The following is a 22,138-nucleotide window of genomic DNA, read 5'->3' as shown; positions in this document are numbered from 1 at the left end:
CATTGTGTAAGTGTACAGTACGTGTGTGTGTGTGTGCTTGGTATTCATTGTATTAATGTAAAGTATTTCATTTAGGATGTAGACTTGGTTATGGTAAAAAAAAAGGTTAGGATTGAGGTTAGACAAGACATGTAACGTTTAGAGTTAAGGTTGGGGCTGGCCAGCAGGGAATGGATGTAAAACATTATGTCCTCACAAGTGTAGTAAAAAGAGTGTTTGGTGGTGTTCGTCATTTAAACTATTTATTGGAGGGTTCAGACTTGGTTTTATGGTTAAACTACGACCTGTTAATAGGTTAGGATAATGCTTGAGATTAGTTAATATACATGTCGTGACTATAAAAACACAATGTCCAAGTGAGGTAAAAATATTCATGTGTGTGTTTGTTGGCGTGCTTGAAAGCGTGTCGTACGGCCCGGTAGTCACATCCAATAAGATGTCAGCATTATAATTTGATGGGAGGTTGTCAACAACTGGTCGGGGCAGGAAGGGAAGTGTCATATGCTCGTTCGTTTGTTTACCGAGCATGTTAGAGTAAGATTTGTTTACATAATCTTTGTGTAAGGTTCGATTTTTTGAGACGATCCCGCTGCATTCACGTTTTAGTCTAGCTACTATACAGCTATGGTCGATAAAGTTATGGATATCAGCTAACGTAAGCTAACTGAATGTCTTTCAGTCAGTTACAATTGTCAGAAGTTGGCTAGTTCCAAGCTAGCTACTACGTAGCTCACGTTAGAGCAGTGAGGATAGGCTGCTATTTATTGTAAGCCTTTGATCGCCTGCTGTGTGGCCAGCTAGAGAAACAGCACGTCTGTCGAGCTGCTGTAAACCTGTTCCCTTGTTTTGGACGCGAGGAGCTGTTTGAGATATCCTACCATGGATCCATTTGACAGTAACGTTGCAGGTAAGGAAGGAAGATAATAGAATAACAACAAGCTAACAGCAGCAGGCCAGCTAATAACTAATAGGACATTAGCAGAAAGCTCACTGTGTGAAACGAATATCACCCTAGGATGTTGAGAGGGGTGGGTTTGACTTTTGACAAGCCAAACCTAACCTTTATGTTTTCTGAGTGACTTTTTTTTTTCCTTTTACAGTTGAGGGATTCTCAGAAGCAAACTTAATCGCAGTGTCTGTTGACGGTCGTGCAGCGGCATGATAACATTTCACCGCACATGACTCTAATCGCAACGCAGGATGGGCTGTCTGTGTATCTTTTTGTTTATTCGTGTAACGTTTTGTTTTAATTGTTAACTGAACAAAGCCAAAAAACAATGGCTGTCTTGATAGAAACATAGTATGCCACTGTTAAGACTCAAGTTGTCTGTTAAAACACAGCAGCGCTGTTTGCCCAGTTTAAGCCTGTTGGTTTGATAATAGCTATGTTTTGTCTTGGGGTGGAGAGCTGATAAGTCATACTCAGCTCAGGCCACCAGCAGCCAGCTGCTTTATGACCTCTGCTATGGCCCTATGTTGTCCATGGCTTTATTAAAACAAACAAAAAGCCCAGTGCACACACTATTATGTTCTCCTACCCTTAAACCTGGAAGAAGCAATCATTAAATCACAGCAGTTAGACTTCCTGTTTTTTCTTTCTGCTTGTTTTTTTGTGACTTAGTGATTTGTTAGTAAAAGCCCAAAGTCACATTTCACAATCACATTTTGATCAGATAATGATAGCAAAACAGAAGTAGATGCTTCCTTCCCATATGATATGAATAACCAACCAACCAATAACAGTATTGTGGACTAGGGTTGGGCATCGTTTGGATTTTAATTATTCTGATTCCAATTGTGATTCTTCCTTTCAATTCCGGTTGTTATCCATTCCGATTCTTTGAGGGGTGGAGTTGAAACGGGTCACATGCTTATTTCACAAATAAGAGGACAGTTTTATTTTGATTCAATGGTGGGTTGCAGTTTTACTGGGCTTTTTCAACATAAAATAAAGCCACACTAGAGCGCCGCTTACTGTGCTTCATGGCTGCAACACAACAAGCACCTGGCCGCTACGGAAACCAAAACTTGCGCATATTAAATTTGGAACCCATGATGAGATTTGAAACCAAATCCTCCAAACGATTCCAATAAAGAAACGATTCCAAGTAGGAATCGGTTCTCGATGCCCAACCCTAATTGTGGCTCAGTACTCTGCATCTATGTAGTGTGTCTGTTGTCTGTTTTTACCTGGGCTGAATTAGTGGACACGCCTGTCAAAGTCAGAAACATATATTTAACTATATTTCTGTAACTCTTCTGTATGGTTGATAAAATGTTTTGAGTAAACAGGAAGAGTGCAGTCAGCTGGTGAACATGCCCTGCAGCTGTATTTAGATAGTTTGAACAAGCTTGACGAGTAGTACAGAAGTTGTTGGTTGTTCACATTTGCCTGGTGTGTTTTCTAATTGTAGTGTGGATGATAACCATTTCATCAACTGCCTCTTTCATCTAAGCACAACATCCTTATATGAAATAAATTTCACCATAATATCACAACAATTAGAAGTAGATATGACAATCATTTTTAATCAAGTTTGATGTGTTTTGTATGGGTCTTTTTATTTTTTATCAAATCTTCCTCTCCACATAACCCAGTACTTAGCTCTTAGCCTATTAATAGACATCCCACAGCAATGTGGTCCAGACAGGGACATGGTGACAGCCCATACAGTCTTATAAGAAACACTGTACAGGACAGCCATGAAACTAAATTCACCTCATGCATTTTTGGACTTGTGTCATTATTTAGAGGAGCTAAAGCTCATCTTTGATTGGTGCCATTGTTTCTGTATGAACGGTACTTTGTATTCAGGAAGCGTTGACTGTCTCTCTGTGCTTTCCACTTAAATCCATCACCAACTGAAACTGAAAATGCATTGTCTTAAGCCTGTAAAAGAAGACGAATGGAACGTGAGGCACAACGGGAGACTTGCATTGCTTAGCATTTTACTACTTTTGTTATTATTAAATTAGGAAGTTGAACATGCCTCTGATTGTCTCAAGAATTACTTAGATTTATTGAGGGGAGAAACCGGCTGCCAGAAAATCACATGGCTTTTGTAAGACAAGGCATAACCCTTGTCATGATGCTGAAGATGCAGGTTAGTTTGTGGAAATGAAGACATTTGTAAACTGAAGTAGTAGCATATGTGACAGGGCCAGATGATGAATATTTATTATATTTGTTTTTTTTCTTCTGTTTTTGAGGGCATTGTCAGCTGTTTTTCAGTTGAATAAATGAACTTTGAAGGGAATACAGCCATTTCTGTCCTAAAAGATTTCGTAATATACCAGTACTGAAAAGTAGCTGTCTCAGATGTAGGTCAAAGTACCAGGAAATGCTGTAGGAGGTTTACTAACAGGAAACTGAAGAAACTCAGCTTTGTTAAACCAGGCTTCATGTTGCCTGCACACTAGGTAACAATAACAGGCCTTTGTGTTGAAAATGGCTAATTGCCACAGCTCTTCTGTAGAAAACTCTGACACTCCAAAACTCACAGCACATATATTGACATCAGTGTATAAAGTAGTCAGCGTATATAATCATTTAGATTGTGTTCTCTTTCACTTCTTTTTTTAAGAATCCTCTATCTGACTTCTCTATTTCTGTGTGTAGCCAACCTCCCGAGGAACATGATTGAGAACAGCATGTTTGAAGAAGAGCCTGATGTTGTGGATTTGGCCAAAGACTCTGCTGCATTTCCGGTATGCTCATGTCATGTTATCTTATGCAATACATACTATGCATGCCTTTCTTTTAAGTACCAGCCTGGCTCAATAATTTGCATATCTCAGAATGCATATTTGCACCACTCTGCACATTCATTTTTACAAGCGTTTTCATCTGTAAATGAGAATAAATGTGAATGGATCAGGGCAATATAAATAAGGACCAGTTAATTCAAGGGTGGTCCACACTTAAGGGTAGCCAATGGTGCTCATTTGCATGCTTTCAGTTCAGAGCATCTTTCAATGGTCTGTAGATTATTTTAGATCTGTCAGCTGCAACTATCTAAATCTATCTATCTAGTCAAAAATGTGAGAATTCTAGCAAAAAAGGAACTTCCTTTAAGTATGATGATGATGATGATGCTGTATCCTTCTCTTTAGAGCTACAATGATCCTTTTTCCTCTTTCAGATTGTGTCAGTAAAGACATACTGTATCATAAAGCCTCATAAACAAAGCATTATAGACCATACATTTGTAGTTTCCACTTCTTCTGTTCTCCCTCACTGTGTGACACCCAACAAACCCTCTCCTAAAAAATTTTTTTTGCATCAACCACAATCCTAACAAAAACACCCCTAATGCTCTCCATTCATTATGATTGTGCCCCTTTTGTTGTCCCCTGTTTGTTGTCAGACCCTTCTCTGTCCTTATTATTTTCCATTATTCCTGTCTCTGCTCTCACTCTCCTCACCACCTCCACACATCTTACCCTGTGCTAATTAATTTACCTGGGAAGGCAATCCAGTTATTAACATTATATGGTAAACACTGCGCCGTTTAAAGAGTGCACTGTATACGCTCTCTGCAGACGTTTCCTGCTCTTGACCCAGATGAGGTGGTATATGAGCCTCGTAGCTCACGGTTGCTTGTTCGAGGCCTGGGAGAGAATGACATGGACGAGGATGATGAGGACTGCGAGTCTTCAGCCCGTCTGCTGGGCATGTCCTTCATGAACCGTAGCTCTGCTCACAGATCCAGCTCTTTCCCCTACACCAGACAGGCTCCACCCAGGTAATTCACTGATTAGGTTACAATTTGGGATGCTGTACAGTATGTCAAGGTATGCCTTGTGGGATTTTTGTCTCAAAGCAGTGCTGCATAAGTAATCATGTATTTAGCTTCTGTGATTAGTGTGTGAGTGTGGTGATATACAAATGTTGAATTTAAAAACTTCAACTAAGTTTCTAAAATGTCCATATGAAATGAATACTGAATAACTTTTATTATTTTTAGGAAGCACATTTTAAAATAAGTAAGCCATATTCAGCTAGTAACTATAGATGTAAGTAATAAATGCGTAGCAAGCACAGTGCCATGGGTAATCTCCGGGGCTGTTTTTTCTTAGATTTATAGAGAAACACTTCCTGAAACTCAAGCTACATTCTAGTGTTAATTTTGTCACCTATTTTTAATTTAGTCTTAGTCTGTCTTGTGCCAAATGTCCTTGTTAGTTTTAGTCATATTTCAGTCCCTCCAGAACAACGCGATTATGCGATCGCATAATTCAATGCATAATCAGCCAAAGTCCGCATATTTATGCGGGGGGCCGCATTTTTTCAAATACGCCACACTTTCGCCGCATAAATTGCTGATTTCCGCGCAAAATATGCGGGGCTTGCATGATTTCATAATCCCCGCATTTTTGTTGCAACAAAGTCACATATATCTTAGCAGAAAGTTGTCATGGGAACGTTATGAAGTGACGAAGACATGATGAAACTGCAGTTTTTGCAAGTTCCCGCAATTTCATCACATAAAATTGCATAAATATCCCGCATATTCCATCGCATTTTTTAAGAAAACGTGCCACATAATCACGGATTTTTGCCCACAACAATCACAAAAAAACTCATTCACATATCTTTTTTTGTTAGTCAAGTTTTAGTCGACTAAAAGTCTCGTCAGTTTAGTCTTTTCTTAGTAAAAAGAGAACTCAAGGTATCTTAGTCAAGTTTTAGACAAAACTTTTTTTTTAAACTTTTTTTAAATAATTTAATTTATTCTGATAACCATTTCAGTCAAACAGCTGAATATTCTATCTCATGATGAAAAAGTATACAAAAAGTATGACAAAATGAAGAGAGATTTTATCTTAGTTTTTATTTTATGCAAAACATTTTAGTCTCGTCTTTTTTTGTGAACAATAATGCATGTTAATTTAGTCTTAGTCAGCGTTTTTGGACATCGGTGCAGTCTCGTCATCGTCTCGTCTTAGTCATGGAAAAAAAGGTCGTTGACAAACATATTGAGTCTTATTGAAAATAAATTGAAATTAACACTACTACATTCCAAGACTTGGTCACGGTTGCAGCATAAAGAATCAAATCTATGTTAAGTAAGAAAATTAGAGTTAGTGCACTTTAATATAATATGAAATATAATTTTAATCTCTCAACTAGCCATCACAAAATCCAATATAAATGCGTAAAGACCAAAACATCTGGAACTGTTCAGGGAACCTTTCAGTGGTATTCCCAAAACAACAAAAGTAACCATTGAATGCAATCACAATATTAGACAAAATAATTCTTTGATATAACTGTGCAGCCCTGCCTCACTCAAAATTGAGTGCACAGAATGAATATCATAAGGTGTGTTCAAACATCAAGCCTTCAGCATTGCCAGACATAACAATCAAGGCAAGGAAGTGTTTTCTCAGACTCAGGTTGATCTTGTTTGTATGACCATTCTGAAATGATCAGGCTTTTTTTTTTTTTTACACTGGCTGACAGACATCAACACTTGTTTGCAGTAAATCATGTTAACTGCCTGTTTAAGTCTGACATAATAAATATAGTCAAGCTTCCTACAATTCCTACATGAGATAGAGACGCAGATAAAGTAAAAATGTGCATGGAAAAGGGTTTTTGTCTGCTCAGCAACAGATTACCAAGTTGAAGCTTGAAGCTATGTTCATATCGTCTGTGCCCCACAGCACCATCATATACAGCTTTTTTCATAAACACTGCTGCTCCTTGTCACCCTGAATCTGTAAATGAGTCAAAGTAAGTAATGTTAAACTCTTTTTGGTCTCAGGTCTTGTTCACGACCCTCAGCCCGTACCACCATTGTATGTGTGTTATTCCTGGTGATAGTGGCCTCCATGTCCATGGTGCTGTACTTCTTACCTGGATGCACATTTACCAAGGTAAGAAAAATATTCACTAGTTCTGTTTAGGGTGGTGATGGTGCAGTGGATATGACACATGCCTTTGGTGTGGGTGACCTGGGTTTGAATCCCACTGCAATACATCAACCAATGTGTCCAGAAGTGTGCGACCTCTGACATATATAGCAATTGTAAGTCGCTTTGGATAAAAGCGTCCGCTAAATGACGTGTAATGTTTTGTGATCATGTGTAAAACTCTAAACGTGACTCTTTCAAGACATTATGTCGATATCTTTGTCAGATTATTTATCTTTTGAAATTCTCTAGCATACCCATTTCTCTGGCTGACCCCAACCCTCCTTCCTTTTGCAGGCGGGTTGTCGAAAAACCAACAAGACCACTCCCTTCGAGCCAGTTTACCCTCTCTCCACAAACGGCAAACTGTTTCCATGGGCACAGTTCCGGCTGCCTCGCAGCGTACGTCCTGTTAACTATGACCTCACCCTCAACCCAGACCTCAACAACATGACTTTCACCGGCCGCACTGTCATCACCATGTCTGTGCTTCACAACACCAAGATCATTGTCCTACACAGTGCTCATCTCAACATCACCAAAGCTACCTTCAAGGTGGGATTGGCAGGGTTTTTTTTTTGTGTGCGAATGACAACGTGTAATTACAGAGTTTAGATGATTTAGTTGTCATTCTGATTAGATGTACAGAACTTTATGCTTTAGATTTAGATTTAATTTGTGCCTGAAAACATATTTGATCCAAATGTTTTGCCTTATGTTATGTTGTCTGCTAGTTGTTAACTCGTACTTCCTCTCTTCCAGCTGGGTGATCAGGAGACCAGAGATGTGACTATCCTGGAGTACCAAACAAGACAGCAGATAGCTGTTCAGTTGTCTGAGGAGATGAAGGCAGGCCAGTACTGTGTTTTGACCCTGGATTACTCTGCCAGCCTCTCACACACCTATGACGGTTTCTACAACAGCTCATACATTGATAAAGATGGAAACAAAAGGTACACTTGACTTACCGGCTGTGTAAGTACTTTGCAACAGCTGTAAGACGTGCTGCAGAGTTAAGACTTAGAAAAAGCCTGTATGGAGAGGATTGTGTGTCTTCACAGCTAATCATGTGACCTTTGGCTCAACTCATGACCAGACACTAACAAAGCAGTGCTGTAAATATAACAAGAAAAAAATAGATAACTGATTTCACAGCAATAATCTAATTTGCATGATCATGCTCATCTTTCTCTTGTCACCAGGGTCTTAGCTGCAACCCAATTTGAGCCACTATCAGCTAGGAAAGCCTTTCCTTGCTTTGATGAACCAGCTTTCAAAGCGACCTTCCTGGTTAAAATCAGCAGGAAACCAAACTACATGACTCTTTCCAACATGCCTCAGGTATTGTAACATTAATGGTAACAAGTGTTGAAACACCTCATATAGTGTTCTAAATGGCTTTAGCACAAACTAAATATTCTTTCTGAACATACAGAAAATGTAAATGGACATCAACTGATAATTGAATCATTTTTTTATCTACTAACCTAGAAACAGGTTCTATCAGTGTCTGCCTTCAACGTTATTTGGTTAGCGCAGATGTTTGGTATTGACAGGCTCAATGTGATGCCAGTGGTTTCTAGCTGGCAGTATATACCAAAATAAAATAGAATTTGGCATGTTCCCTGGCAAAAATGGGGGGTGTATGACCTAAAAAGGGTTTTGCCTTTGTCCGTGTGCACAGTCTGCACAGTCTCATTCTCTGCTCCCCAACACATTGCCAACTACAGCTGACCAGTCTCATATAGATGGACAGAATTTTCAGTACAACACTCATGTCACTCACTCTGTATATTACGTCACTTCTTGTCTTGAGGAACTCATGGGTATTTCCTCTTCCCCACTGTGACTCGTACGCTTTTATTGTGGGCACAGCTAAGCAGACCATGTACTGGTTTTGCCTGCAGCGGTGCTGTATTTATTACTTGGTAATAATCTTGTCCTTATGCTTTGTGTTTCAGGCTAAAAGCACACCGCTTCCCAATGGCCTCATGCAAGATGAGTTTGAAAAGACCAGTGTTAACATGAGCACCTACCTGGTGGCCTTCATCGTCGCTGACTTCACCCCTATCAGCAAAAATGTCTCCGAAACTTTGGTAGACACAACTATAAGTCCTTTTTGCTTTCAGTGCAGGCTGTACATTTGTATTTTTTTCATTTAGTATTCAGTGAGGTTGTGCTTTTGCTGATGAACTGTCTCTTGATGTGTACATATAGGTGTCTGTGTACTCTGTGCCAGAGAAGAAGGAGCACACTGACTATGCTCTGGACACAGCCTCAAAGCTACTGGAGTTCTACAATAGCTTCTTTGAAATTAACTACCCCCTCAAAAAACTAGGTGAGTACACACACAGGTACTACACGTTTCACACAAGGTAGTACGGTGTCTTGTGTAATCCCGCTGGATTTTCTTGTGAAAATATTTTTCTAGTATAGAGTCTAAGGAGCAAGATTTTTTTTTTGTCTTAAACTTTTCATGATATGAATTTACTTAGCTGATTCTTTTGCTTTAAACCTGCTAATTAGCATATGCAGCCTTAAAACTGGCCTCCATAGGCAACATAGAACGGGTGAATAGGGTAAAAAATGTAACCCCTTGATATTCTTATGAAACTTCACTAGTTGATTATTTATGTTGAGAAAATATTTTTTTGCATTACAAGTTTTCTGAAAAATATATGTTCATGGATGTAATTTAACAATATCTTATTAATTATGCACTGATTTGCATACATTTCAATTACAGACATCTGAACATTGGATAGTTAACATTGGATGTAGTCAGGTTCAGGTTTGTCTTCAGAACTTTATCTGGATTCTCTCATGTCTGTTAGTCTAATTCACAAGACCAGAGACACCCAAGGATCTCGTGTATAAACGCTAACAACATTTTTGGTGAACTGTGATTACAAAGAACTTTCCTGAATACATACTGTTTTGTAATCCGTACATAACTTACTTAACTTTAAATAACAGATTGTCTTCCAAACTAAATGAACTATTTACAAATATGCAAGTGAAATGCTAAACCTTTCAGAACAAGAAACACGACTGAGTCACTCTCCGTATTCTTGGCAATTTCTCCTTTAAACAACTGAGTTAATACTCACTCATCTTCCTCACTTTCATCAACATCACTCCCATCATTTTTGACCTCCTCCTAGTTTTCACAGTCTATACAAGTGCAGGCTGGTGTGCATGGCAGTCCATTTCGAGTACAGGAACACATATTTGTTTCACACTTTCTCTTTAGGCAGCCACACTTTACAAAAGCCAGAAGCACTTGAGATGCTGGGTCATTTAAACAATAAACTGGCACAAACAAATCTCCCTCCAAGTTCCACCCATGGAGAAGGAGGAGAAGGCAGCTTGAGCTTTGCTTTAGTGCAGGACTTCCATACATGGGTCAAATAGTTTGTCCGGGATACATGAGGAAGAAAGGCAGCTGGTGAAGGTGGAAGCTTTTCCCCTTCTTTTCCTTTTCAAAACAGCTCCCACCAGAGGTCTTTCAAAGTAGCAGCGTTCTTTGCTGATGTTCCATATGCCATGCATACAAACTTCTCCAAACAATTCACTACTTCTGCTGATACTGGATCTAAAGATGACCCCAAAGCCTGTAGACTCTCAAGAATGGGGTCTCCCTCATTGAGTAGCAGAAATATCTGTGTCCATTTCTTTTTGCTAATTCCGGCAAACTTTCCACCCCAATCTGCACCAGTAAATGCATGGAAGGCAGGTAATGCTTTTGCATGATTGGATCCAAGGTCTTTAGCACTTTCACCAATGTTGATGATACGGGCTGTTTTTCCCCTCCCGGCATGAAAAAACAACTGACATGGTTGAAGAAAACTGTAGATGAAGACAAGCAGCACATAAACGTCAGTGTCCACCGCGTGCACATGAATTGTGCAACCAGTGTGTGGTGAGGCAGCATAAAGACAGTGTAATGGAATCAATGTATCTGCCTCTTCATTTCAACTGGCCTTATCTCTTTTGTGAGTCCTGTGCCTTCTTAGGAGTGGATCCAAACATCTTAAGTTGTAACTTCTTCATAGGATCCCATAGGGAACCTTGTGAGGTGGTGAGCAGCCTGGCTGTTACAAACTCATGGTATGTGGCTTCACCTTTGGAATCTCTTTCTAAAATATCCTTCTCTGTGCTATGGGGAATAACGTGATTAGAAACAAAGTTTCTAAGTCTCTCATTACTCCCAGAGAATGGCTTTTCAAAATGTGTCCTCACACATTTCCATCACGGAGCTTCTGAACATTCCTGAATATGCGCTCCTTGTAAGCTGGTTGTAGTTGGTAGTGGATTGGCTTTTCTGCGTTCAACTTCTGTGAGGTACTCCAGAAGTCATCAACTATTTGCAATATTTCTGAAGAAGCGAGCAGGAAACATGATAGTGCATTTTCATCCTGAGTTAAGCCGGTAATTCCATCGGAAACCTTTAGTCGTCTGATTTCCTGTTCTAATGCATGGTCAATTCCAAGGCCGCAAAATGGAATGTCTGTTTTGAAGACAGACATGGCATCATTCTGCAAAGCTATCCATGAAGAACGGTTCTTCATCTTTCATAGCTATCATGTCAGCAAGATAATAGGAAGAGAAGCAGGCATACTTGTACAGATCATGGGCAAAGAAAGTATTTTACCATTTGATCCAGACTGGCCAGATGCAGTGGCCAATTAGATGTTCTGCTTTCCCTAATGAATTGCAATAGATTCTCAACTTGTTTTAATGTAGCTGTACCACCCATGGATGCAGTCTGAACATTGTGGAGTTGATGGCTTTCATGGTCACTCGGGCAAAAAAAAATGTTTTTGCAATATAATGTGCTTTTTCTCTTTGTTCTTGATGGTCCAGCATCAGCCTCGACCAAAGAAGGAGCAGAGGGTCTTCCTCTTTTTGGCCTGGCATTATCTGATTTCAGATATGTGTCTTAAAGTCTCAGCAAGTTAGTTTTGTTGACCAAGCTTCTATAGCAATTCCAATGGAAACCTGCACAGGAGTTCTGTTCCTTGTTGCAGAAGCTAGCAAAACGGTGGTCACCAGCAGTGCTTCTCTTTTTAGCATGGGATAATATACTTCTGACGGTATTTTCGGAGTTTGGACAAGGTGTGAACTTTGAATTCTTGTCAGAACACTTCAACTCTTTGTCACAAATGAAGCATGAAGCATGTTCCTTGGCCATGTCTCTTCAAGCTAGCATCATGAAATGAGCTAGCAAAGCAATCCGTCTAACAACTTACTGTGTGTGCTCTTCAGTGTGTGCTGTGTAGCTCTATTGTTACATGTGAGATGCCTGTACTCTTATAGGTTATTTCCAAGACAAATTTCTCTTAAGGTAGACAATAGAATGACATGGCAGGTCAAAAATTAAGAAATTGTTTTTGACATGGCAGGTCAAAAATTAAGAAATTGTTTTTGACATGGGCAACTAGGGAGGAGGTGTTTTTACACATTTCAGATACTCAAAGTTAACTATGGATATTGTTTTAGAACCAATAACCTTTCTACATTAAAGCGTAACTCTCGCCAAAATGCAACCTAGGGTCTTTTTGTGAATGTACCCGAGTCAAACTTTCGTTTAAAAGCATATTTAGGACGGAATCGCCACTTTTAAGATTTACCGTATTTTTCGTTTTTCAGTCAAATGGCCTTTTGAATGGGAGTGCTAGGGGCACTTTTATGCTAGCCTCAAAATAGCTGTTTTTAAAACACTAAGAAGGCTCGACACAACATGAAACTTTGCTCGAAGTATGACCAGGGGCTTAACACCTTAACGAAAGCATTGACAACATTGTTTGTGTACCCAGAGTTTACAAAAAGGTTTTGAACAACTCACCGTAGGTCTTGTTGTTTTTTGGAATTAATTGTCAGAAAATTTGAAGAAAATGTGAAAATCACTTTTCGGACTAGATATAATTGCTTATTTTAAAACATCCAGATAAAAACACTAAAGATGGATCGTGAAAATTTGAAGACAAAAAACATATTGTTCCCGGTACTAGCAAAATATGCAAAAAAAAAAAAAAATCAATTTTCCCATGAAAATCCAGCGGGAGCCTATTTTCCAAACACAGCGTACTGTACTAAGGTGTACCGACATGCTATTTTCTCCTCCGACTGATCTTTCTTTAAACACCCCAATATGCTGCCTTTTTTTTGTCAGACTTGGTAGCCATCCCAGACTTCCTGGCAGGAGCCATGGAGAACTGGGGACTCATCACTTTCAGGGAGACCACCCTGCTGGTGGGCAACCAGTCCTCTCCTCTGGAAAAACAATTAGTTGCCTCTGTCATAGCGCATGAGCTCGCTCATCAGGTAGATGTGTTTGCCTGTGTGTTTGTGAAAGCAACAGATGCAGTGAATATGCTACATCAGGTCCTAATCTATCTCTGATATTGTGTTGCAGTGGTTTGGAAACTTGGTAACAATGAGCTGGTGGAATGACCTGTGGCTCAACGAAGGCTTTGCCACTTACATGCAGTACATGTCGCTGCAGACAGTCTTTCCCACACTGGACATTGTAAGTTCAAACATCTGCTTCACATCTTTTGAAGCAAATAAAGCTCTGTGCTTTACTTTGTACCTTCGCAGTACATCCTATGTTTGTTTCCAGGGTAATTTGTTCCTGGCAGTACGCTTTAGAGCCTTGGACAAAGATGCACTAAACTCCTCCCACGCTGTGTCGACTGAGGTTAATAATCCGGAACAGGTGGAAGAGATGTTTGACTCTGTCTCCTATGAGAAGGTACACTTTTCTAAATTATATATCTGTAGATAAACATTAAATGTTCATTAGGTCACTGAACTTCCATATCCAGCTGTTTTATCTCAGGGAAAAATGTCTCTACTGGACCTCAAACTCATTTAGTTAGTGCTCTGTTTTGGGTGTGATCACAGATGCTTTGTGCCTCTTGTCTTCCAGGGCGCGTCCATTCTCATGATGTTGAACACCTGGCTGCCAGGGAAACAACAGTTCAGAAAGGGTATCATTCAATACCTGAAACAGTTCAGTGGATTAAACACGGACACTGACGACCTCTGGAACAGCCTTACACAGGTGTGTGTGTGTGTGTGTGTGTGTGTGTGTGTGTGTGTGTTAAAGGGCTGTTTGAGGGTTAAGACTTGGTTTTAGGATTAGGGATATAATTAGGTGAGGGTTAAGGTTAGGCATTTAGTTGTTATGGTTAGGGTAAGGGGCTAGGGAATACATTATGTCAATGACGGGTCCCCACAAAGATAGTGAGACGCACCCTGTATGTGTGTGTCTTTTGTAGTTTTTTTTTTTTTTACATTGAGTAGTTAATCACTTTGGTTACTTTTAACTTCCCTCTGTAATCTGTCAGCCAGCCATGTGGCTAAAATATACTCTTTCTGACATCAACTGCGTTTGGCTAGTTTTACTGTCATCACATAATGGCTGATCACGAGCTGCATTATCAACATCATTCTTTTTTGCCTCTGTTAATATTCTGTTTGGGTTTAAATTGTAATTGTTACCCAAACTGGACTGCACAGAGTGGGTAATGGATTTTTCCTGTCCTCAGGTCTCTGTCTCGGCGCAGCATCACAATGTGTCAGAGATGATGCGCTCATGGACGTCACAGAAAGGCTTCCCATTGGTCACTGTAAGCCGCAAGGGAGGTCAGGTGAACCTCACACAGGAGCACTTCTTGCTCACATCTGACAAAGCCACATATACTTCCAGGTGGGTTACATTACCACACACACACGCACGCACACACAGATCATAGAAACACACCAAGACCCAACAGCTAACTGTATTTTACACTCTCTTTAGCTTGTGGAATATTCCGGTGACGTACGTAACTGACAACTGTAGTTTGGGCCCTGAGTGCATACAGATGTTTAATCTGAAGACCAAGTCAGGTAAAACACCAAGTATTAACCTATAACATCATGTCAAGAGTCTGGAGTACTTCAAATGTCAAATGGTACATTTCTTTGTTTTTTTAGGGACTCTGGAGCTACCAGAAAGTGTAAAGTGGCTGAAGTTGAACTACAGAAACACAGGCTTCTACATCGTCCACTACGGAGACGAGGGCTGGGCTGCTCTAAAAGATGCTTTGTCCAGCAATGTCCATGTTCTTACACAGGAGGACCGTGCCTCGCTCATACACAACATCTTTGCTCTCTCCAGGTATAGAGGACAACATAAATAGTTGTTCTTTGAATTGCATTCAGTGACAGGAGAAACTGAAGCATAGGAGTGTTTTCCAATTTATGTATTTGACTTTTTAAAAAGCTTTCATTTTCCACCTTTCTTTCCTCTCCCTCACTGTTCTGTGTTTTTAACAGACTGGGACGTGTGCCCTTCAACTCAGTCCTCAACCTGTTGAAGTACATGTCAAATGAAACTGAGAGTTGTCCTGTGACGGAGGCCTTGTTACAGCTCAATGTAATCTACCGGCTCCTCGACAAAAGACAAGAGGACAGTCTTGTAGCCCGCATGAAGGTACATAGACACACACACACACACACACACACACACACACACACACACACACACACACAGGTTGAAGGTAGAAGAAGGTCACAATACATTTTGGGAATAGAGATATATTAAGCCACATTAACAAAATGTCTTCTTTTGTTTTTTTTACATATGACAGCAATATATTTTGTATCGGTTTGGTTCTCTGATGGACAAACAAACGTGGGGAGAGGAGGAGAGTGTGTCTAAACAGGAGCTGCGCTCTGCCCTGCTGGGGTCAGCCTGTAGTCTGAATCGAGAAAACTGCATTCAGCAAGCCAAAGCCCGATTCAAAGACTATGACGAGTCCAATGGGACCTTACGGTATGTATAGTGTAGCACACATTTTATTTTTGAGTTTCTTTTCTGGGTCACATTAACAGCAACAGCAGGTTGGGAGGAGTAGCCCGAACATCCTTTTATAGATAGAAACTATCTTTAGCATGGACAGGGGAATGTGACATTCAGTAAACAGAATTTTGGTGCATTTGTAACTTAAAATAGGTCTGCATCTTTATATTTTCTTAAGGATCCCAGGAGATCTGCAGCCAGTTGTATTCACCGTGGCTGCTCAATCAAATAAAGATTGGGAGACTTTGCTCCACATGTACCAAACTGTCACCCATGATGCAGAGAAGCGCCAAATGCTACGGGGCCTAGCATCCACTCAGGACGCACGGCGTATAGTATGGTAAGTGTTTGTGTTTGCTTCTGGCCAGGATCAAGCATTCACATATTTCCTTCTACATTGATGTTATATTCAGCATACATTTAACTGATCAAGTCAATTTAATTTGTAAAGCTTAAAGAGAGAAACATCCAATGCACTCGTCCAAAGTGAGATTTTTTTTTTTTTTATTGGAACATGCCTTGTGTAACAGAGCAGCAGTGTTTTAAGGCCCTGACACACCAACCCGATAATCGGCCGTCTGGCGAGGTCGGTGACTCGAGTCTGTTCCATGTGTTCCGTGCCGTCGTCCGTCGGAGGGGCCGTCGGCATCCATTTTGGCCGACCTGACTTGCTGGGTCGGAGGGCGGGCAGTCGGACTCAATGACCAATCTGATTGGTGGAGTGCTAACCCGGAAATGGCGAGCGGGATGAGTGACGAACGCCTCTCAAAATCTGAAGAAAATCTTTTAAACTGACCTTTGTCGACCGATTCAGCAACTGCATGGCCTATTTCTTGCTTAAAATGTTTTCAGAAACACGTTTCAGTGAAGTATTTTCGTAAAATACGAGATTGTATTTGGAACAAGCCGCCATTATCGGTCAGCTGGAGAAGCCAGACCCATGTGACGCGTTCGTCATTTCCGGGTTTTCATTTTTTGTATCAAGTCTCGCGCACACGCAGAACGTACACTCAAGTCGGCGTTGCTTCGGTGTGTTCCAAGGCACTTTTTGGACCTCGGGGGGCCGACTGATCAGTCCAACTGCCTTTTCTGCCGACGGACAACCGCCGGGTTGGTGTATCACAGCCATTAAATGTTCAAAGCATTTCACTTTTAGGTCAGTACAAGTCCACTGAGAGGCAAAATCCTACCAACCCACACTGAGAGCAATTTCTTGATAAATTACACTTACTACTGTTAATCTAACCAAACATGGACTCAACTCGAGCCAGAAGCTGTATTCAATAAAACACCTGAACCAAAACCCAATACTTCCTCTTGACCCCGACAGTTTGAGTTAAGTAGCAGATCATTTTGTGCAACAGATACAGTTTGCACAATCAACATTGTTGCACCTGTTTTTCAGTGACCACTTTATACATTATGGCTCCCAATGTGACTAAAGATCCCCCAAATTTCACCATAATTGAGAAGTCTCCTCCTACTCCAATATTTGATATTTGTATTAAGATTTCATATTTTTTGGTGCCATCCTCATCATGATATTACCATATTGTACAAATAAAATGTGCCCTGTTGCCCTTAATTTCCCCCCTGTTAAGTATTTAGTTGAAATTTCCATATTCATCTTGGTTACTGTGATTACTGTTGAGAATTTCATTTACTAAATCTCCAATATTTGAGATGTGTTGAAAACGTTTTTTCTTTTCTTGTCGTTGGTATTTGAGTCTTTCATTTTATTGTTCTTTTAATGTGTTCATTCTGAAACACGTTTGTGATTAAAGGGCTTGACACATGTATTCTCATTTGTGCACTGAACATTTGAACACTTGTTATGGTCTATCTAGGATTCTAAAGGCAGCTCTGAGGGGGGATATCATCCAGACACAAGAGTTGCCTTTGGTCATCAGCACTGTGTGTAACGGCTTCACCGGCTACTTGTTTGCCTGGGATTTCATACAAGAGAACTGGGACCGCCTCATAGAGAAGTAAGTGGTCCCGGTCAGCTTCATACAAGTTATCACTGAGAGTACATTTTAAGATTATTTCACATACAAATGAAAAGATGAAACAACATCTACAACACCTACATTTTTTTTTGTAGGTTCCCTTTAGGCTCCTATGCCATCCAGACAATCATCAAGTCTGCCACCTCTCAGTTCTCCACACAGGCGCATCTTGATCGAGTATGTTTTTACTCTTTACTGTTTGTTTTACAGAATGTATTTATGCTGCAGCATATTTGAGGTTCTGTGCACCTGTTTATGAGATAAGAGATATTAACTGTTTTCAGAATGCTTTTAGTGTGCCAAGTGATCTGGCTAATATCTCATTGTGTGTGTGTTGTGCAGGTTCAGGGTTTCTTCTCCAGTCTGAAGGAGCGTGGCTCTCAGATGAGGAGTGTGCAGGAAGCTTTGGAAACCATCAGGCTGAACCAGCGCTGGATGGACAAAAACCTGCCCACACTCCAAAAATGGCTCTAATAGAGGCGCTCCATCCAGCCTCCGCCCCACTGATAGGCAACAGGGGCGTGTCGTCAAGACAACAGCAGTGTTTGCACTATTGTAGGACTGTGTCTCTTAACTCCCTTTATCCAGGCCAGAGTACTAATCAAAGCCAGAGGTTTTGCTCTACCTGGGTGGACAAGATGTTAGATTTTCTGAGATTGATCCTGTGAGTTGTGTTTGCTAGCTCAGGGTGGCTCTGATTGTGTGTCTGACAGGAAGTTGTCAGATGCAAACACACACTCCTCACACTTTATGCTGTCAGCCAAACTTCTCCTCTGCAACTCTCATCTAAACCTCATGCCTGAGCAGACAATCGTGCTTCACCCACACTCCTTGTGTTCAGCCTGCTCTCAGGCTCTTAACTGTATAAGCTGTGTAATGGCCACTTGAAAAAGAGGAAGTATGAAGAATGTCAACATTACTGTATATGTACTGTATTTACTGTCGGTCCTGGACTTTCTCTCAAATCGTTGGATATATGTTGATGCAGCTGTCAGGGATTTCTCAGCGATAAGAAGTTGAAATTACCGGTACTTTAGAGAGGAATTATTCTTAGCATTAAACTGACCTTGTATTGCCGTGTTACGAAATTGCTGCCTGCCCATCTGGACTAGTTACTCGTGCAACCGGAAGCATTTACTATATTAGTCATGGTTTGGCTAGAAGATTGCTTGGTTGGTTGGTTGGTTGGTTAGTTGGTTGGTTGATTGATTGCTTCAAATACCAAACTTGTGTTGGCATCAATTGAATGTACTAAAAAAACCTTCCCACTGTGTACAGTAGATGGCGTACTGCACAACAGTGCAGGATTAAATCAACAACCAATGTGTCTTAGGTGGGAGCACGCTGGAGCCAAATGTTTTTTCTTTTTTTTCCTCTACCAGTCATATGCCTAGTTTAGGTAGTTCAGTTTTATTTTGATAGCTTTTTGCCTGTAGTGCAGTCACTGTACATACCCATCCTTTAACACTGTGTGCTTTTAAACTTGTAATTATTATGTAAATATGCTCAACCCTACAGCGTTTTCCCTTGCGATTTTGGATGTACTCTTTTAAACATCTTGACATTTTAGGATTCGCTTTGTGTTGTGTGTATATAGAGTGTAAAGAGAAAATGTATACATAGAATTGAGTCTTGATCAAATATTTTTACTGTATTTCTTGATTTAGACGATTTGTTAGATTTGTTTGTGTTTTAAGGGCTAATGTGCGTATTGAAGATACAAAGTGTATAGAATAACATTTCCTTTGGGCATGACTAATCTGTCCAGTAAGCTGTTTATCAGCCTAATAAATATACAGAAGGTTTAAAGTTACTCCAATGTTAACCGGTTGTGTTGCTCCTGAGAATGAAGAGTAGCCAAGCTATTTAATGAGTGTCTAAACATGTTTTCCCACCTTTTGTTCCAAGATTGTATTTAAATACAGTTGTACACTCATCCTGAGCTTTATTTAAAGTGGTACTGCTTACTTATCCACTCCATCACCATCATGATATGCAGGATGACTGAGTCAATATAGTAGAGTTAGGGTTGTTCAAAGAAAATAACTAAATCTAACATCTTCATTTATGTAAAAACCTTCCCCAAAATGTCTTGTCACAAAGGCAACACACATTGGTTTGATTCCCTGTAGTGTTACGTCCTCACTGTACACAGGTGGGAAACATTTTGAAAAGGTCATGTGTTTGTTGCTGCACTGGCGACTCCTACTGATTGGTCAAAGTGGCTGCCAGGATGAGTGGGATCCAAGAGTGGACCAGACAGAGGAAAGCCTAGCATAGGCCCTCTTAGTGAGATGGCAGGTGGAAAAACACTTAAAGACACCATGTGTATCGAAGGCATGGCTGTCTACATCCTCACCAGGTGTGGAGGTTAGCAGTATAAAGCATCACAGCACAGAGAATTGTGCATTCCAAACCAAAGTAGTAATAAGTCTGTCTAACTTTACTTTGAAGAATCTCATTGCAGTTTAGATCCATCTAGAGGTTATCAACCGTATTTGCCATTCACTTATTCCATCCAGTCCATCATAGCTTCACAGACAGTGTGATAATGAATTAAGAATATGCCTTTAAAATACACATCTTATACTTTTATGTCCTGGCTATACCATTTTATTGTGAAAAAGTGACACATTTTTTTCCAGCTGCCAGCAATCCGATGAATAAATCAGCTTTATTGAGGCTCTGGGACTCTGATGTTCCATAATTTTTTGTTTAGAAAACAACCATTTCATTTGAAGTCAGTTGTGATAAGCTTTTAGAGACAAGAGTTGCTGATGTCATTTAGGTACAAGGTTCAGTCAAAGTTGGTGAATCAGCAATGTGGCTGGTCTGATGAGAGGATTGTAGTAGTACAAGTACCACATGTGCAGTAAACCCAATCAGATTGTCTTTGTTTTTGCACTGGGACAAAATGCAGCGGATGCTTTTGAAACTGTGTTGCTCTTCATGTGAATAAAGTATAAATAAAAGTTGTTTTCAGAAGATTTTGGATTTTTTTCAATTGAAATACAAATATTATTGTTATACTTTGTTTTTTTCTGACACAATACAAAAGATGATGCAATTATGCAACAATGTGTGGCTATGCTTGGTGCAATGATGGGGGCAAAATGCAAGGTGGTTCTTCAGAGAAAGCTGCACAAGAGAGCCTATGAAACCTTAAGCTGGGTCATCGATTTACCACCAAATCACCTCTACAGCAAAACAAAAACCATGAATCAAAGGCTTCAACTAAAAATTTAAAATCTGAGGAATGACTTGATGGCTGTTCCTTCTCATCCAGTTTCACCAAGCTTTGTCACATTTGAGAACACAAATGAATTTGTACGTTGATTGTAGATTTTGAAAAAATCTATTGTGAATGTCAAGCTGCAAGATCTCTCAATGGCAACTACTTCCTAAACACAGTGAAGATGGTTCATCTGAAATGCCTTTTACATGATGCTTCTCAGTTGAACCACCAGAGGTCTTTCTAGCTCTTTTGGAAACTTGCATAATGGCTCTCATATTGTACTACTTAAATTGTGGATGTAAATGACTTTCTGTGTGTATGTTGTGGCTGTGGGAATGATCTTTTAAAAGGACTTAAAGCCATATTTGAAACTGTTATTTTATGTCAAGTCTGTAAAAGAAAATAAATCCTTCAGTCTACTTATAAAAGGGATGTTTTATGTTAAACAACTGCAGGTATTTTTAAATCCAGTTCAGTGTGACAGTGTGTTCTTTCCACCTGTGTGTATTTTGTGTTTTAGAAAATCTGTTTTGCTCCTTGAAGACTTGTTTTGGCAGAATGCCATACAGCTGGAAGACATATAGCACCAGCATTTTTACCCTCATACTCTTTCTTGACCAATTATCTGAAGTGCACAAGATTTAAATACAATTGAGAGCTTTGTATTGAAATAAAAAAGTCCAAACTCTGTATGTAATTAATGAGCTGTATGAGACCTGACAGACATCAGTGGGCCCATTAGATTGTCTTTGTGTTTTTGTAGCCGTGACCGCAGTATAGTTTCAGTTACTTTATCCTTAATAGTGACCATAAATTGTATTTTTTTTGTGGTCTTTCCCAACATTGTTTGTTTTTACTTGTTAATGAGGCTGACTGCAGAGGGGAAGAAACTGTTTTTGTGGCATGAGGTTTTGGTCCTGATGGACCGAAGTCTCCTGCCAGAGGGGAGACGTTTGTGTCTGGGGTGAGAGGGATTGGCCATCTTTCCTGCCCGCCTCAGCGTTCTGGAGGCGTACAGTTCCTGGAGAGAAGGCAGATTGCAGCCAATCACTTTCTCAGCCAAGCGGATGATACACTGCAGTCTTCCCTTGTCCTTAGCAGAGGCAGCAGCGTCCCAGATGG

The 22,138-nt window shown here is 40.2% G+C and overlaps 1 protein-coding gene across 2 annotated transcripts; it reads left to right on the top strand.

Moving 5' to 3' along the window:
* The first annotated feature begins 472 nt into the window (after positions 1-472).
* Positions 473-20,766, top strand: lnpep (leucyl/cystinyl aminopeptidase). 2 transcript variants are annotated; one of them, XM_078250587.1, is made up of 22 exons: positions 473-907; positions 3,620-3,708; positions 4,543-4,745; positions 6,771-6,882; positions 7,216-7,473; positions 7,681-7,871; positions 8,121-8,259; positions 8,880-9,014; positions 9,136-9,256; positions 13,094-13,245; positions 13,337-13,450; positions 13,544-13,675; positions 13,853-13,987; positions 14,475-14,635; positions 14,729-14,817; positions 14,905-15,088; positions 15,247-15,403; positions 15,561-15,745; positions 15,951-16,112; positions 17,620-17,760; positions 17,877-17,958; positions 18,124-20,766. In XM_078250587.1, the coding sequence occupies exons 1-22, from the start codon at positions 880-882 to the stop codon at positions 18,253-18,255; spliced, it is 3,102 nt and encodes a 1,033-aa protein (XP_078106713.1). In that variant the 5' UTR covers positions 473-879; the 3' UTR covers positions 18,256-20,766. The 2 variants fall into 2 exon arrangements, with proteins under 2 accessions (XP_078106713.1, XP_078106715.1); XM_078250589.1 differs by lacking the exon at positions 473-907 and adding an exon at positions 2,901-3,104.
* Positions 20,767-22,138: the final 1,372 nt, after the last annotated feature.

The sequence above is a fragment of the Sander vitreus genome, chromosome 5 (genome assembly GCF_031162955.1).
Source record: "Sander vitreus isolate 19-12246 chromosome 5, sanVit1, whole genome shotgun sequence".
Taxonomy (NCBI): Eukaryota; Metazoa; Chordata; class Actinopteri; order Perciformes; family Percidae; genus Sander; species Sander vitreus.
This window is presented reverse-complemented; position numbering and strand designations above follow the sequence as displayed.

What these genes read in the sequence shown, in the direction of transcription:
- lnpep (XM_078250587.1), top strand. Translation starts at nt 880, where the DNA reads ATGGATCCATTTGACAGTAACGTTGCAG. An exon ending in ACCAGACAGGCTCCACCCAG is followed by an intron (nt 4,746 to 6,770) that starts GTAATTCACTGA and finishes TTTTGGTCTCAG; the next exon opens with GTCTTGTTCACGACCCTCAG. An exon ending in GATAAAGATGGAAACAAAAG is followed by an intron (nt 7,872 to 8,120) that starts GTACACTTGACT and finishes TCTTGTCACCAG; the next exon opens with GGTCTTAGCTGCAACCCAAT.